We start from the raw sequence: 15,162 nt of genomic DNA, 5'->3' as shown, positions 1-15,162 counted from the left end.
CATTTTAAACCGGTGTCTTAAAACTTAAACACTTGGCACTTTGGCACTTCTGGATTCAGAATTCATCTCCATCCATAATAACACGCCATTAAACACATCGCAAACCATTCACGTACACATAGCTCATAACAGGATCAGATAGGCAGTGTGTTTAAAATGAGACAACTTTTGCAAGCACAGAGGAATATGGGTTAAGCTAAATTCTGCCAATCACTATAGCTGCCCAAGGCAAAAAGATTGCGCAAGTCGTGAAAATAGTGAGCTGTCAAGAGAGAATGGGACTGGAAGGGAAAGATTGCCAAAATGGAGAAAACGGAAAAAAGGATTCAATGAGGAGAAAGCAAAGTGTATGGGAAATGCTAACGAGCTCAGAGTGGGAGCTCAGAGTGGGAGCTATATTCAGAGACAGAAAAAAGGCCAGTGAAGGCGGACGCAAGGGTCCTACTGCAGTGGCCAGGCAAGTCTTTTTCATGCAGCTCCAAATAATAATGTATCACTTCAAGTTGAAGGAATTTAAAAGGTCAGTAGCTTAATATGTCAAAGCAACCTAGCATCACTCTCTTCTGTGAAACAAAACCCTGACAGATGCTGGGAACTAGAGATGCATTATTAATAAAAAGTGGCAGAAACAGTTACACTCACACGTGCCATGCCAAACTGTCATGACAACTTGTGAGAAAGAGACACTTGGCCTATGCCATAATGTGTTCTATATATTTAGACATTTGCCACATTTTTATTTCCCAAATGTTAAAGTTAGCCGTCCTTTCCCCGATAACAGTTTAACCCAGGGGTACAGTCACTTATCCAATCAATGTCACAGCTTGGAAAGTTCAAAATTAGAACTAGAAAGAACATAACAAAAATAAAGGCAGTGTTTAAAAAAAATAAAATGTACGGGGCAACCTCCAGCTCACCCAGTAGTGTGCGCGCCATGTAGGCTGAGTCTTTTGCAGCAGCCCGGTTTAGAGCCGTAATCCTGTACGCACATTTTTTTCTGTTAGACATGCAACGCATATAATGATAATGCATAAATGTGCACAGGAGCAGCAGCCGACAGCAGCTCTGTTCTGCAGAACATCAGAATGTTCATTTTTATGACTCGATCTGTAGATAAACTGGTTGCTGGACGCCGAGTATCGCTAAACCCACGGACGAAGCTAGCATGTAATTGTTTGAATCATGTGTGTTAACATGGACATATATTGCGGTTATTAGGCTTATCCCGTTTTTGATCATCTCGGGATATGATGTTTACATGGCACACAGAGAAATCAGGTTTTTCATATCTCCGTACAGGCGCACACTCTCATACACATTAAATATTATAAGAACAGATGATTTCTGGCACAGTAAACCCCTTCGACGGGTGGTTTTTGTGCGTACTATGAAATAGAATCTTGCCGGCACCACTGCGTCTGGCGCTGATTTGACTGGATCTGAACACTCAGCTGTATAGCGCTAATGGCATCTCCGTTTGCAGAGTCAGACTATTAAATTGAGACAGTTTCATAACCTGTAAAAACGTCTCGCAGTAGCGTTAAATACTTTTCCCCGTGTTTTGGTACAGTTGGTTTTAACAAACAGATGCGAGCCGTACGTTAGTACGCACGAACACAAAAGTTTCCAGGTGCTTTAGCGGCATTGCCCTGACTCCCTGAATAAGCTGCAGAGACGTAGTCTCGCTCCCCCTCTCTGCTGAGCCCCGTTCAAGTAACGGCAGCAGTTAAACTGTATTTCACACTATGATGTTTACATTTGCAATTAATCCGCGGTTTTCTTCATCTGGCCAAATGAGTAGTCAGATCCTTGTCATGTCCACTCATCACTGCACTGATGAGATATGCTCCTCTGTAAATCGAAGTTCTTAAGTCATACAGGAGTGGCATGGAGGTCCATTCAAGGAGAAAACTTGTTTTGAAGCAAACCAGAAATGCTGCATGAAAGCCTGAACCTTAAAATAAACTGGCAGTGTTCTGGATGAGAGCAAACCGTGGCTGTAATGCCTGGGCATTGACAGGACAGTGTTGTGAGAAAATTACATGTAAACTTGACATTTGACTTCTTGCCATTTTGTTGGTCAATGTATGAAATCCAATCACAAGACATCCGTACTGAGGAAAAAGAGATTTTCCATATGGAACAGGAATTTAGCTATAAATGTATCCTTTTATTATCAAATACTTGCCCCCAAGGACTACCGAACTGAGCTAAACTACTACTGTACTACTACAGAATACTACTTTACCAGTTACGGCAACGGTCATGAATATTAAAATACCTCCTTGATAGGGCGCCCTGGTAGCTCACCTGGTTGAGCGTGCGCCCCATGTACTAAGGCTCAGTCCTTACCGCAGCGGCCCGGGTTCGAGTCCAACCCGCGGAACCTTTACTGCATGTCATCCCCCGTCTCTCTACCCCCTTTGCTGTCTTCAGCTGTCCTATCAATAAAAAGGCCAAAAAGCCCAAAAAAATAATCTTAAAAAAAAACACCTGTTTCTGTTTCTTAGCAGAATCACTCAAAGCCTACATAAAAGATGTCCGTGACATTGCATGGAGAGTTTTGTCAAGGGTCAAGAAGACAGTTATTAAGCAGGCAGGCTTAAATCATTGCCCAATTCTCTGCTTTAGTTGATAACCTGGCCCGGCAGCCATACAGCAGTGGTGCCAGTCCTAAATTCCCCTATTTATAGTATAACTTACAGAGCCACAACATATTTAGATGTTAGGTTACCTCTTGGCTTAGGAGGGTTAATACAATAGGAAATAAGCAAGTTAGGCAGGCATGCTAAAATTAGCAGCCACCATTTAAGCCTACAAATTGTAAATCAAATGCATTGTTAAAATATTTGTGTTCTGGGAAAATTATTGCGTTGTGTGGATAAGAGTTTGAATCTGTAATACTATCACATCCTGGCTGGCCAGACATCCATTACAGCCACAGGACCACTGTAACACTTCACTAATGAAATGGGAACGATGTGCACTCTATGAAGTTTCCTCTAAAAAGACAGCAAGAACAGCAGAACACAGATAAAGTTCAAGATTGTCCAGTATTGAGTGAGAACGTTGTAACCGGTAGCCGCAAACCGGGCTACAATGTAATCATATAGGGCAAAAGCGCAGTGTCAACTTCCGTGTCTGACAACATTATGGCAAGGATCCCTACAGAGACAGACCTTTTTGTTTAACCACAAACAGCACCGAAATCAGCATCACCAAACTCAGACTCCATTTAAATACTTTTAGCGTGTATAGAGCCAACATATATTTCACATGTAAATGGGTGAATTAAGTGTTTATTTTGGGTTTTCAGGATCACAATGTATTACTTAATACTGTTGTTCTAATTGGAAAAACCTTTATTTTCAGCAATACAAAGACATTGTTATTAAGTTCATTTATTTCTTTTTGAAAGCATAATTATTTACAGGAAAGAATCATTTTGAAAGGTAGAGCGAAAAAAATGATATACACAGATTGGAGACTACGGCTGTAACAATGACATGGGATTCTGAGTTGTAATTTTTTTAATTTCAGAGTATGATTAGCTGACTCTTCTTTGTTATATACTTACAGAGCAAAGACTCTAAAGCTCCACTTTGTAGGCTACGACTCAATACTTTTTCTTTCTGCGGCCAGCGTTTCTGGAAACGAACAAGGGTAAAACCTTTTTTTAGACCTGACTAAATGAAATGACCTGACCTCGGATGAAAATCTGGCCATTTTAAGGCCTTAAATTTAAAGACCCCGCGGGAACCCTGTTTTTTTCCTGCCATGAATTACTTAATTTGAATTTGGGTACATTTGATTTCCTATTTAAATATAAAGATTTTGTATTTGTATTTATGTATGCATGTTATGTTTATAAACAATAATAAAAAAGTGTTTATTTTAACCAAACCAGAGTGGATGATTATGGTGGAACAGTGGAAAGACCAACCAAGATGGCTTTTGATAGTTTTATTTTGTTTGTCGACTTTGAATAAAGTGTGTTTTACGATGATCAAATTGCTGTTTATTTAAATGGAGGCTAGTGGGTTTCGCAATGGAGTTGAGTTTGAGCCTGTAAAGATGATACAACTTTTGTCTCACTCATTGTTCATATATAGGATTCATTCGTTTGTGTTGGTTTAAATGGTTGTTAGCTAACGCTAGCGAACCTGTTATTGTCAAGGGGGTAAGCGAGCGTCCATAAAGTGTACCTCCTATGGAGCCATTTTGTTTTTAGCAAGCCATCACCTGCCGTTAGCATTCCATTGACTGCCATTCATTTTGGCGTCACTTTGACAGCGAATAACTTTACATCTGAAGCGTTTAAAGACTCATTTGTCCATTATTTTTTTCTAAAGAAACACGACAATGTATAAAAGGCTCCATTACCTTGTATCTCACGTTATGGCTCCGTAGTAGACGTTTTTGTAAAAATAGGCTAACGATTGTGTCATAACCACGTGACTTACTGTCACATAGAGGAATTACCGTATAGTACAGGAGAAGCTCGCAGGCAGTTTCGACTCACACGAGCCGTTTAAGTTTAATTACTAATGTTAACTAGCATTTTAGTGAGCAATAATTAGCCTGTGCCTATGTTATCTCCTTACATATACCTATGCTGTCCTTCTCTGCAAGATTGGGAATGATTGAGATTTCTCTTGGCACAGCTACCAGAAGACTTACAACTTTCAGACAGGTTGCTCACGTCACATGTATGTCGGCGAGCTAAGTTTGAGGCTCAGCACTCACCGGAAAAGTGCTTCTAATAGACTTCACTGGTCTTCGTGGAAATCTACAGCGTCGCATTGTCCATTTATTTTACGGTCTATGGTTATTGAAACTAAATTAAAAAACTTTTTTGCAGTTACCAAACAGCTTCAGGTGCATTACCCCTCCTACTGGGCTGGAGGAGGACCGACCCTGATTTGCATGTAGCCCGGGAAAACAAAGACATATTGCAATCACTTCCGTGGACTGGCCAACAGAAACAATTAGCACTGGAACACACCACAGAGAATACAGCTGACGGCCAAGTACCATGTACATTTTGCGCCTGCGTGAGAGAAAATAACTCTCCATACCAGCAGGCAGCTGTAATCAATCCGATGAGGGCAATTTTGACATTAACACATAGCTTAATAGTAACATTTATTTGAAAATGTTTTTATTTAGGCCACTTCCCGAACTGCATCCACAGTATGCACCCAAGTAGACCCGCCATTTTCCTTAACTGAAAAATTGTACCAAGCACAATGAGTGTCCCAGAAAACCCACCCCATTCAGTGCGTTTACATGCAGTTTAAAAAAAAAAAAAATAATTATGGGAGCTGTTGAGGATACAGAGTAGGTGGTGAGTGTGGTGGCAACAGGTAGGAAATAGAAAGGTAAGACACTTACATTGCCCATATACTCCGACAGTAGGTCCTGAAGAGCCTGGCGCACAGAATTGCATTCGGCCACAATGCGCTCCCTGCGGTCATCACGTGTGCAAGAAGAGTCGGCCATGAGGGCAGCACCGCTGATAATGCTCTCAAGACGCTCCTCCAGGGAAGGACGGAAGCGCTCCTCACTAAACGCCAACGGGTCCACAATGATTTGTTTCTGTAAGGAAATGGTCAGAGGGGAAATTACACAGGGAGGAAAAAAAATGCTAAAAAGGCATTATAGTACACTAATCTCTCCCTCTACAAGTCCGAAGAGAGAAATCTGGCAGGCAAGGGGAAGGCTGATTTGACAGACTGACCGTGTGGCTGGAAAACATGAAGGGAAGAATTTGTTCAGCTCATTTGTGTCCATAGGCTAAAAGACTAACTTGGTCTACAGTTCCAGTAGCGGAAAAATATTGTACAGTACAGTTTTTTGACTAATTAATGGTACAACCAGGGAATTAGGATAAGGTCACTTTTGCCTTCAATTAAATGAAACAGCCCCATACTGAGCACAGAGTGATGTCTCCAGTCCAGTGTGGGTAATAAAGAAATCTAAAAGGATTTTAATAGTAGCAGTTGAATGTTTGACATTAAGCGCCCAAAGGTTGGCTATTAACCATAGACTGTATATTAATGGACAAAGCATCCAGTTCGGCGAAGTGCTGCAAATGCAGAAGTGCCTTAAACCTGCATTCTATCTGAATTCCAGCAGGGGGCGACACATGCGGTTGCAAAAGGAGGTCGGTTTCTGTAGAAGTCTATGAGAAAGAGATCCACTTCTCACTTGATTTATTACCTCAGTAAACATTTTCATAATGAGTTTATGGTCTCAATCAGTTTTAAGTCTTCTGCAACACAGAATGATGTTCATTTTTTGAATTATGGTCTCGTTGATTTTAAAATCGACAATAAATCAGGGGGTGTTTTAGGGCGTGGCTATGATGTGATTGCCAGTGAAAGTGTGTAACAGCTCCTCCCTCACGTAAGCAGCTCCTCCCTCACGTCTAAAATAGTCACATTCGCAACCAAGATGGCTGCGCCCGTAATGGCAATCTCGACGACTCACAGCAGATCTCCGCAAACCAATGGGTGACGTCACACATGCTCTGTCCATTAATATACAGTCTATGCTATTAACAGATTTATAAAAAATAAAAAAAAAACCTAACAGACAAATCCCCTTCAAATGTAAATATGTCTTTGAAGAAAAAGTTAAGAGGAATAACAATAAACGTATTTTAATGTTTTCTGTAATACAGCAGTGTTGGAAAAAAAGAAGAAAATTCATATCAAGCAACACGTCCTTTTATTTATCTATATGTTCTGACTGATGAACAATCTAAGTCAGAAAACCATGAATAATGCAGTTCTGAGAAGTACTTACACCTTCCAAGATTACTCTCTCTCTCTCTGTGTGTGTGTGTGTGTGTGTGTGTGTGTGTGTGTGTGTGTGTGTGTGTGTGTGTGTGCGCACGCACGCTTGCATGTGCGTGCTGTCCTCTTTTATATCTGCAGGATGACAGAGAACACTTAAATGTCTGATTTTACAGGGGCAAGCCTGCTGAGAGAGGCAACTAGTTGAAATGCTGGAGAGGCACTGCAGAGAGTAAAGGTATCACCATGACGCTTGTGGAGGCTAAAGAAATAAAGCTTATTCCCCAATGACAAACTATGGGGTTTCGCACATGCCTTATTGCTACAAAATATTAAACAATTAATCTGTTAGAATTGTGGTATATTAGGCAGCCCGCCCTCTCCATTCTGTCTCATCTGACCTCCTCTGCTTGTGTGTCATATCACCATGGCAACAGGCACACAAGAAAGACACGGAGGTGGAAACTGACAGAGAGACAGACAGGATTGGGGGGGGGGGGGGTTTGAGTCATTTGCTAATTTTGCCTTGCACTCGAAATTGGGCATCAGAAAGGAGCTAGTCCGGAAAGAGCCATTTGGGGAGTGACTTTCCGCATGGCTACCTGTAAAATAATCACTGATGCAACAGATCTGAGAGACTGGATAGTTGACACTTGTTTTATGGGGATTAATCATTTGGCATACCATCTGTCATAGTTCATAACAGTGTAACATAAATTTCGACGACTAATCCACTTAGCCCGAGTGGCCAGCCATCAGTCCATTCCTGAATACAAAAACTTGCAAATTGCTGTTTCAACAATTGAAACTGAAAAATGGCTTCAAAACGGCAGTCCACAAATCAATGGGCGACGTCACTGATCCTATGTCCATTGTTTTTACAGTTTATGTGCGATACCCATCTTACACTGCCATTAAGGCCAGGTCGCTCTTGAAAAAGACGTATTGTATCTCAAGAGATTCCCTAGGTAAATAAAGGTTAAATATAAAAATATTCATTTTTTCCAATCATATAGGCTGAAACACTTTAAACTCAGAGGCAAGAATAAAAAATTATATATATATATATATATTTTTATTATTATTATTATTTATTTATTTTTTAAACTGTACAAATTGAAAATGTCCAATTTCTTTTGTGATGTTTCACCTGAGCAGGAGCATAGATCACACACTGATCACAGCAGTCATGTCGTCAATGTCCACAGAGGAATTACACATGTATGTGAAAATGGGCATCCGGTTAATTGGTTGAGAACCTATCATTAGGTAATTATTATAAACATATATTTACTACAAAGGTTGTTGTCTTTATCAAACAAATACAAACTTGCATCCCATGCTCCACCACTAGAAAATCCTTTGTTTGCAATAACCACCCTTTTAAGATTCCCACAAAAGGCCATGCTTAATTAAACTGTGCGCCCGTGGACACGTAAACCATGAGCATACAGACTGCATCAACCATGTGGGTAAACAATGTCTCTGCAGGATTAACACAAAGGGTTAGAAGCCGTCTAAATATTAACAAAAATCTTCTGTAAATAAAAAAGTGCCTTGCAAGTCTGACAGAAGTCAGAGGCAGTTTAAAAAAAAAAATAAAAAATCAGGTTAATCATCTTTGCATTTATCACCACAGGCAGTATTAGGATGATTATCTCAATGTTTTATCCAGCTGCTATCTTGATGTTTCATGTCAATATTATGATGACTAGTATGTCATAAGTTTCTTATACCTTTGTAGATTCATATTCTTATTAATATTAGGGTATCTTTTTTTAAATACGGTCTTAAAAGTTCAGTTTGCAGTTGAAGCTAAGTGCAGTTCCTTTCTCCATAATAGCAATATGAGCAATGAGAGAGCAAGTTCACTAAGAATATAGAAATAAAAAATGAATTCAAAATAATAAAAGGTTAAAAACTAGTTCATCTGAGTCAACTGTGAATTGTAGGGACCCGCTGGATATAGTTGGAGTAAACCCTGGATGACAGTGACTTTCAGAGATATAAAGGTTTTAAGCATTAATATATGAGGGACTAAACAGCAACATGGAAAGTGTTTTTAGTAGGTTAGGGTTCTTCCTTGCACTAAAAGTCAAAATTAAGTAGGCTGCACTTTGGTTTGCAACTTAAGGACCATGCCTTGCATGTTTTCACCTCTTCCCCTAAATGAAGATATTTAGACTCTAAAATATACTTCAGTTTTCTATGTCTAATCCTCAGCCAAAACAAATTATTTTCAATTATCCAGTATATGCAATTGTTGTCATGCTGTTTTTTCTGTCTGTTCTAAAAACCTAATAAAATATTGTTGTAGCTACCAGCAGAGAAGTGGTTAACTCAAGTTATTTACAAGATATAATTATAAGTACAGCTATAGCCTAATGCAAGTCTCTTTCTGAAAGCTAGTGCTGTGTAAATCTTCTTCATTTGACATAGAAGCAAATCAAGGAATGAAGTAGTAGTGATTCAAGAATATATTACATGTATCCCAAAGCCATGTCCCAATTTGACCACATATCTTATCCTAATTTCCACCCCAACCCCTTCAAGTGTTTTGTCATTGAGTCGGGTTAGTTCTTTTAAGCAAAAATATGACATGACTATAACCTTTGTGAAAAAGCCCTCGTCCATCTGTTAATAAAGAGTTTTGTCATACCTTTGGAACTGTGCCACACTGTTATAGGGAAAAATATAATTTTAAAGTTCATGTTTTTAATAATCTGGCAGATACTTGGATGTCTGGCTGGACTTGTGAGAAAAGGCAAATGGGTTGTGACTTGTAAGCCACTCATTTGACTTACATCAAAATTGTTGAGGGCATAGGCAAGCTCTCCACCCCCTGCTGGCTGACTGAGAGCTGAGTCCTCAGTGGCAGTGGCCTGAGCGGCGTTGGAGATGCCGGAGACTGCATGCTGCAGCTGCTTGTAGATCAGGTCACGGTTAGCCTTGTAGGCTGCCACGTCAGGGTGCTGGAGGCAGGCACGAGACGCTGTGTACAGCATGGGGATGTTCCTCTGTAGCACCCCGCGAGCAGCAGCCATTTGGTCCTTGTGGTGGACGTCCTTTAGCTCCTAGCAGAATGAGATGAAAAGGAAAGTAGAAAAGGATGAAAAAAAATAAATGGATTAAACTGGAGGACGGAATACTTACAGGAGGCTGGGTGGTAATGTACTTTAGATTCAAAATGGGCATGTCATGCCCTTATGGAGACACTAAATGTGACAGAGTTTGTTCTGGATGACCCAGATTTATTTCTGTCCCCTGCAGTAACACAACAGTCATAATCAGGCCATTATAGTATGCCTTTGCAAATTAACGCGTTGCTATTCAGACCTCAGCATTATATTGGAAACACATCTTCATAGAAGAGAGAAGATAGTGATCGCTGGCATAGATTTATAGCATGAAAAAACAGCTTGCATACACAAAACAAAAGCCGCCGCTCCAATTGGAACACTCCCAGGGCTTTTTTCCAGTATTGCTTAAGACACATATTTTAAGCCCCATTACTTCCTACATTCACTTTGGTTAAACATTTTGCTATCCATAAAAAAGTATGGTTACAAGTAAAAAATCTGTGACCATTTTGGCAAGCTTTCCATTTAAGGAGCGGGTGATAAGGAGAACAAGAGTTGTCTAGTCTTGAGGTGGATTTTGCAGTTAGAGATACTATTTAAATGCTTATAAAGCCGGTAATCGTCTGCACTACTTCAACTTCTTTGACTTGATGGCATTGTTCTCAGTGGCACTTTGGCATATTAGTGCACTGCAGAGGTGCAGTCAGAAACATTTCCAACACAAAGTTGGATTATAACACTGCTTGCGCACGTGTTTTAGATCAGAGTTTGACCAAGAAGAGGCTGTGCAATAAACATTAACTCACACATTCATTTTCAAACAAGGGTCCAGTTATCATGTTGATGGTTTTTACAAATTTGCACACCATAGAGAAATGCCATGTTATAAACTTTATAATCTAGGTTCATGATGGTGGTGGCAGTATTATGTAAAACTAGTAGTTAACAAACATTTAAGTACAACCAATCACTGTGGTTGTCATTCCCTAGGCCAGAAAAACGTACACATCCATGCATGATGTATACCACGGGCCATGAAGGATAGCTTAAAAACATTACTAAAATATTAGGCTGAACTGTCACTGTACTGGGGTCAGGGTCTAGTGCACGCAGAATACACGGTATGTAGATTGATGCAATTCATGGGGAACCAAATTTCATTTTTAGACGTATACATCGTTAGCATTTCCTGAGGTAAGCACAACAAGCTGAATGGCGTGCGAGTCAGTCACACTATGACGAGCGCAAATGAAACGCCGGAGCTGGAAGCCCCGCCTGCATTGGATTTTTTTCCCGCTGTAGCAAACTCACACTGAGCTGTGACTCCTAAACCGGGGTGGTACATGTGTACCGTTACAAGCCTATAAATATAAACTAGACCGCAGGTGTGTGCATTTTCTGGAACTGCACCAAGAACCTTATGAACCACTTACACCACAGTGGAGAAAAATAATGCCATTTCTCATCACAAGGAAATGGGTTTTGTCACATTTAGAGTCAAGCCTTTATGCTCTTTTCTTGCACTCCCGGTCCACTTCACTGCAATTGGTAATAAGAAGACTGTTCATGCTTACCGCATCTAATCATTCACAATCTTACCTCAAGATACCGAAATGAAAATGGGTTCTATGGGTACCAACACGTCTCCCCTTAACAGACATGCCCACTTTATGCTAATCCCATGCAGTTTTTGTCATGCAGTATAAATGTGTTATTTCCGCCTATTCTAACTGGTATATTTGAATATTTCTGCAAACTGTGGTCTTGGAGTTGCATGTATGTGTATGACTGGAAGACTGAGACTCTTGTGAATTCAATGAGAGCAATTGTTTTCATGTGTGACGATGTAGTATAGTAGCCATTTCAATTTAGTGAGATCTTTGATTTCTGATTTCATGACTATAAAAACTTGTCAGTGTTGAGCTGCATATCAAATTGATCCTCAGGTTCCCAACTTTCAAAGGCTGTATACCATTTCTATGTGGAATCAGTTGACCTGCTATCACCCCCTAGACATCCCTGTCCCCCACCCCTCTAGAAAAGGGGGCAGAATGCTAAGGGATTAAATCTACCAGACTTCTCTGCTCCCACGATCAGACTTTGTCACTTTTGTTTGCCAACTGTAAATTACCTGCTGTCTCTTGGCAGCCATCATGTTCAACTTGTCCACCTCTGGTTTCAAGGCCTTATACTGGATCCCAAGGTCCTGCTCCGTTCCTGCATTGCGCACTTTCACAAGATTTTCCTCCACCTGAGCCGAGAAGGTTGAAAAAGTTAAACAATACTATTTATTAACTGCCAGTTAGCAAATTTAAACAATATTAACATTAACAATATTAACATATTACTCATGAAATATAACCACTATTTTATAATGTCCAGGTGTAAGCTAGGGCTAAACACATCAAGATTTCAAAGAGCAATTTTTAAAATTGCCTTAAAATCAAGACAATCAATCGAGCTGTGATTTTAATTTGTGATTATAACTTGTTTGTCATCTTAAGTTTCAAGAGGTGAAAAGTTGCAGCCAGCTGAAATGATATCAATTTGGAATGAAATCAAAAATTAAATGGACCCAGTGAAGAGCCATTTTTTCTTCACAAGGGTTTTTTCCAGAGAAATTCAAAAATGTTAGTTTATGAATTCATTTATTAAAAATGAGTTACTGACAAAGAAAGGAAATGTTTATTCAAACTGATACCACCCCCTTCTTCCGTCTAAAACAAGCATAGACATTTGGGTTAATTGCTGTGACATGGTGACATGAAAGAGCTATTCAAATGATCTGGCCCATTTGGTTAAAGTATGTCTACAGCTTACAAATCAGTGTAGACCAAGAAATGCATTACCACAGATCTTTGTGGACATTATTAGACAACTCATGTACATTTTCTCTACTGGGTGAATTGGATTGGTCCAACCCACGTGAATGCTTTTAATCAAATTAATACCTTAATGCGGTCAACCATAGTATCAGGTTGGTAGTATGCAGTACTGATATATATCAGTTGGTAATACTGTTGTTGATAGAACGGACAAAGTATGGGTATTTTTCTTATTGAGGGGAATGATTTTATTCTCTGAAATTACGATTAAGCCTGTTTGTAATGTATAACATGCAGAATGATGTAACCATCTCACCAGTTTAAGCTGCAGTAGAAGTTTGTAGACATCAGACATGTCTGCCAGCACCAGCAGATGTGTGACTGCCGACAGGAGGGCTCTGGCAGCACGAACCATATTGCCCCTCTTCACAGATGAGCAGGGGTCTTCTGCAAATTCTCCAGAAGCCTGCCGCATTGACTCGCCTGAGAATGACAAAACAAAACATCTGCTTTAAATCTGAGGTTTAAACTGAAACTTCAAATGAAAACTGGTTCAGAAACAGACTTTTGAACCAGAAAAAAATCATCAATAGCTTTGAACCACTTTGAATTAGCTTTCATAGTGCTAAAAGGAATACTTAATCCCCGGTTGTCTGCGACCAGGAAGCAGTTTTCCCAACTACTATCAAGCTGTTAACATCATAATCACCAAGGCATATGATTCACCAACAGGTTGTAATATGAAAATATGAGACACAAAAACGGTACATCAATGTATCGCAAAATCCCATAAAATAATTGTTTTTCAATGCAATGAACTGCCTTCCTTTGCTACCCATTACATAAAGGCAGTTACACACCAACCAGATGGCCGACCGTTGGCAGAAAAGGCAGTTGGACTGATCAGTCTCCCCGAGTTGGTCAAAAAAGTGCCTCAGAACACACCAAAGCGACGAGACGCAATACGTCTTGTTAACAGCAGGCGGCGCTAATCTGTATCGTCGCCCAAAAAATGAAAACCGGCAGCTGATTGGACGAACGCGTCACGTGGATCTGGCTGCTGCTTCCAGATTTTGGATTTTTCGAACGGCCATTACTGGCGACTCATTCAGATTACGATCTCATATTGTACTAAAATAGTTCACAGAAATTTTAAATTTTTAAAATAGTTCCCCTGAATTTTATCCAACTAAACTCAGGGTGAGTCCCGACTGAGCATGTCAGGTCGGCGAAAATGAAGGCCGATAGCTCCTCCAACGGACGACGGCACGGAACACACCGAACAGACTTGAGTCACTGGCCTCGCCAGAATGTCCAACGGCCGATTATCAGCCCGGTGTGTAACTGCTTTAAGACATAATCCTTCATGTATAAAACTGTTTTATTAGTAGTTAGGTATTATAAGCCTATAGTAGTAGTAGTAGTCTACAGCAGCAGTCAGAGCAGTCACAGTCCGTTCCAGGCTACAAGTTAATTGCAACAGAAGTTTACATCTGGAGAGAGGCAACCGTCTTATGCTGTTCCCCTGCCTGCTAAGGGTCAGCACGTGTCACACAGAGCAACAAAGAACACACACACACCTCTTCAATGTCCAGTAATTATTTCTGCTTGCACACAGACATGCACACACAGCTCTCTATATATACATTAAAAAAAAGAAAAAAAAAGGAGGTCAAAGCCATGACAAAGGGCTCACTGTCTGGTTTGTCCAGCACCACGCTTTGTCCTACATTGGATGGACCTGCACAGTTGACTGGGCACACAAATAGACTTTGTAAGCTCACATTATGAACAATACAGTAAATCCGTGAAATAGTTTACTTCAGTGGAGGCACAGCCAAATTCAAACTCTAAAAAATGCCTTATAAACAGCTACGTCTGTATTTGATATCCAAAGCCAAAAAAAGAGAAGTACTTATTTTGTCCAATTTCCTATGATGTGGTAGAGCTCTTAGACACTGAAGCAATGACATGACAAGCAGTAACATACAGTAAGTGATTATCTTACAGTGATGAGGTGTGCTCTGGAAAAAAGACTAAAAACTAGTTTAGAGGCAGATCAGTCGCATCAGTTGTTACTGTCTTGCTAAATACTTTTTCTATGACAATTGTGTATATAGAGCTGCTTTAGTCTTTTGGCAACACTGCTTACAAAGACATGCTATGATAGAGGGTGTACCTTTACCCTTTTATTGACTGTGTGCTGGGATTGACTCCAGCCACCACTAAACATGGTAAACTGTTTAGACAATTGTGGATGCTTTCAAAGAGAATATGTTGTAGTTTAGGGATGTAACAAAATGTTGCAGCATGGTATTTCATAAAACAAAGAGGTAACACTGAAAAATGGATTGCAATATCTACTAAATCTTATAAACTGGCTATATGAATAGTGACGAGTAAGAGCTGAGTGTTTTTTCATTCAACGTCAAAGTGGCAGTGTACTCTATCACTCCA

The 15,162-nt window shown here is 40.0% G+C and overlaps 1 protein-coding gene across 2 annotated transcripts in view; it reads right to left on the bottom strand.

The window, feature by feature from the left end:
* Nucleotides 1–15,162, bottom strand: part of ctnna1 (catenin (cadherin-associated protein), alpha 1) — an 87,961-nt gene that overhangs the window by 63,556 nt on the left and 9,243 nt on the right. For both annotated transcript variants that reach the window (XM_078260954.1, XM_078260953.1), the window contains exons 4-7: nt 13,022–13,188; nt 12,012–12,131; nt 9,605–9,874; nt 5,395–5,598 (exon numbers count right to left, since the gene is read on the bottom strand). In XM_078260954.1, the coding sequence (XP_078117080.1) occupies nt 5,395–5,598; nt 9,605–9,874; nt 12,012–12,131; nt 13,022–13,188 (761 nt within the window). The remainder of the gene's footprint in view (nt 1–5,394; nt 5,599–9,604; nt 9,875–12,011; nt 12,132–13,021; nt 13,189–15,162) is intronic.

Source organism: Sander vitreus, chromosome 10 (genome assembly GCF_031162955.1).
Source record: "Sander vitreus isolate 19-12246 chromosome 10, sanVit1, whole genome shotgun sequence".
NCBI lineage: Eukaryota > Metazoa > Chordata > Actinopteri > Perciformes > Percidae > Sander > Sander vitreus.
Note: the sequence above shows the minus strand (reverse complement) of the source record. Positions and strands in the feature narration are given on the sequence as shown.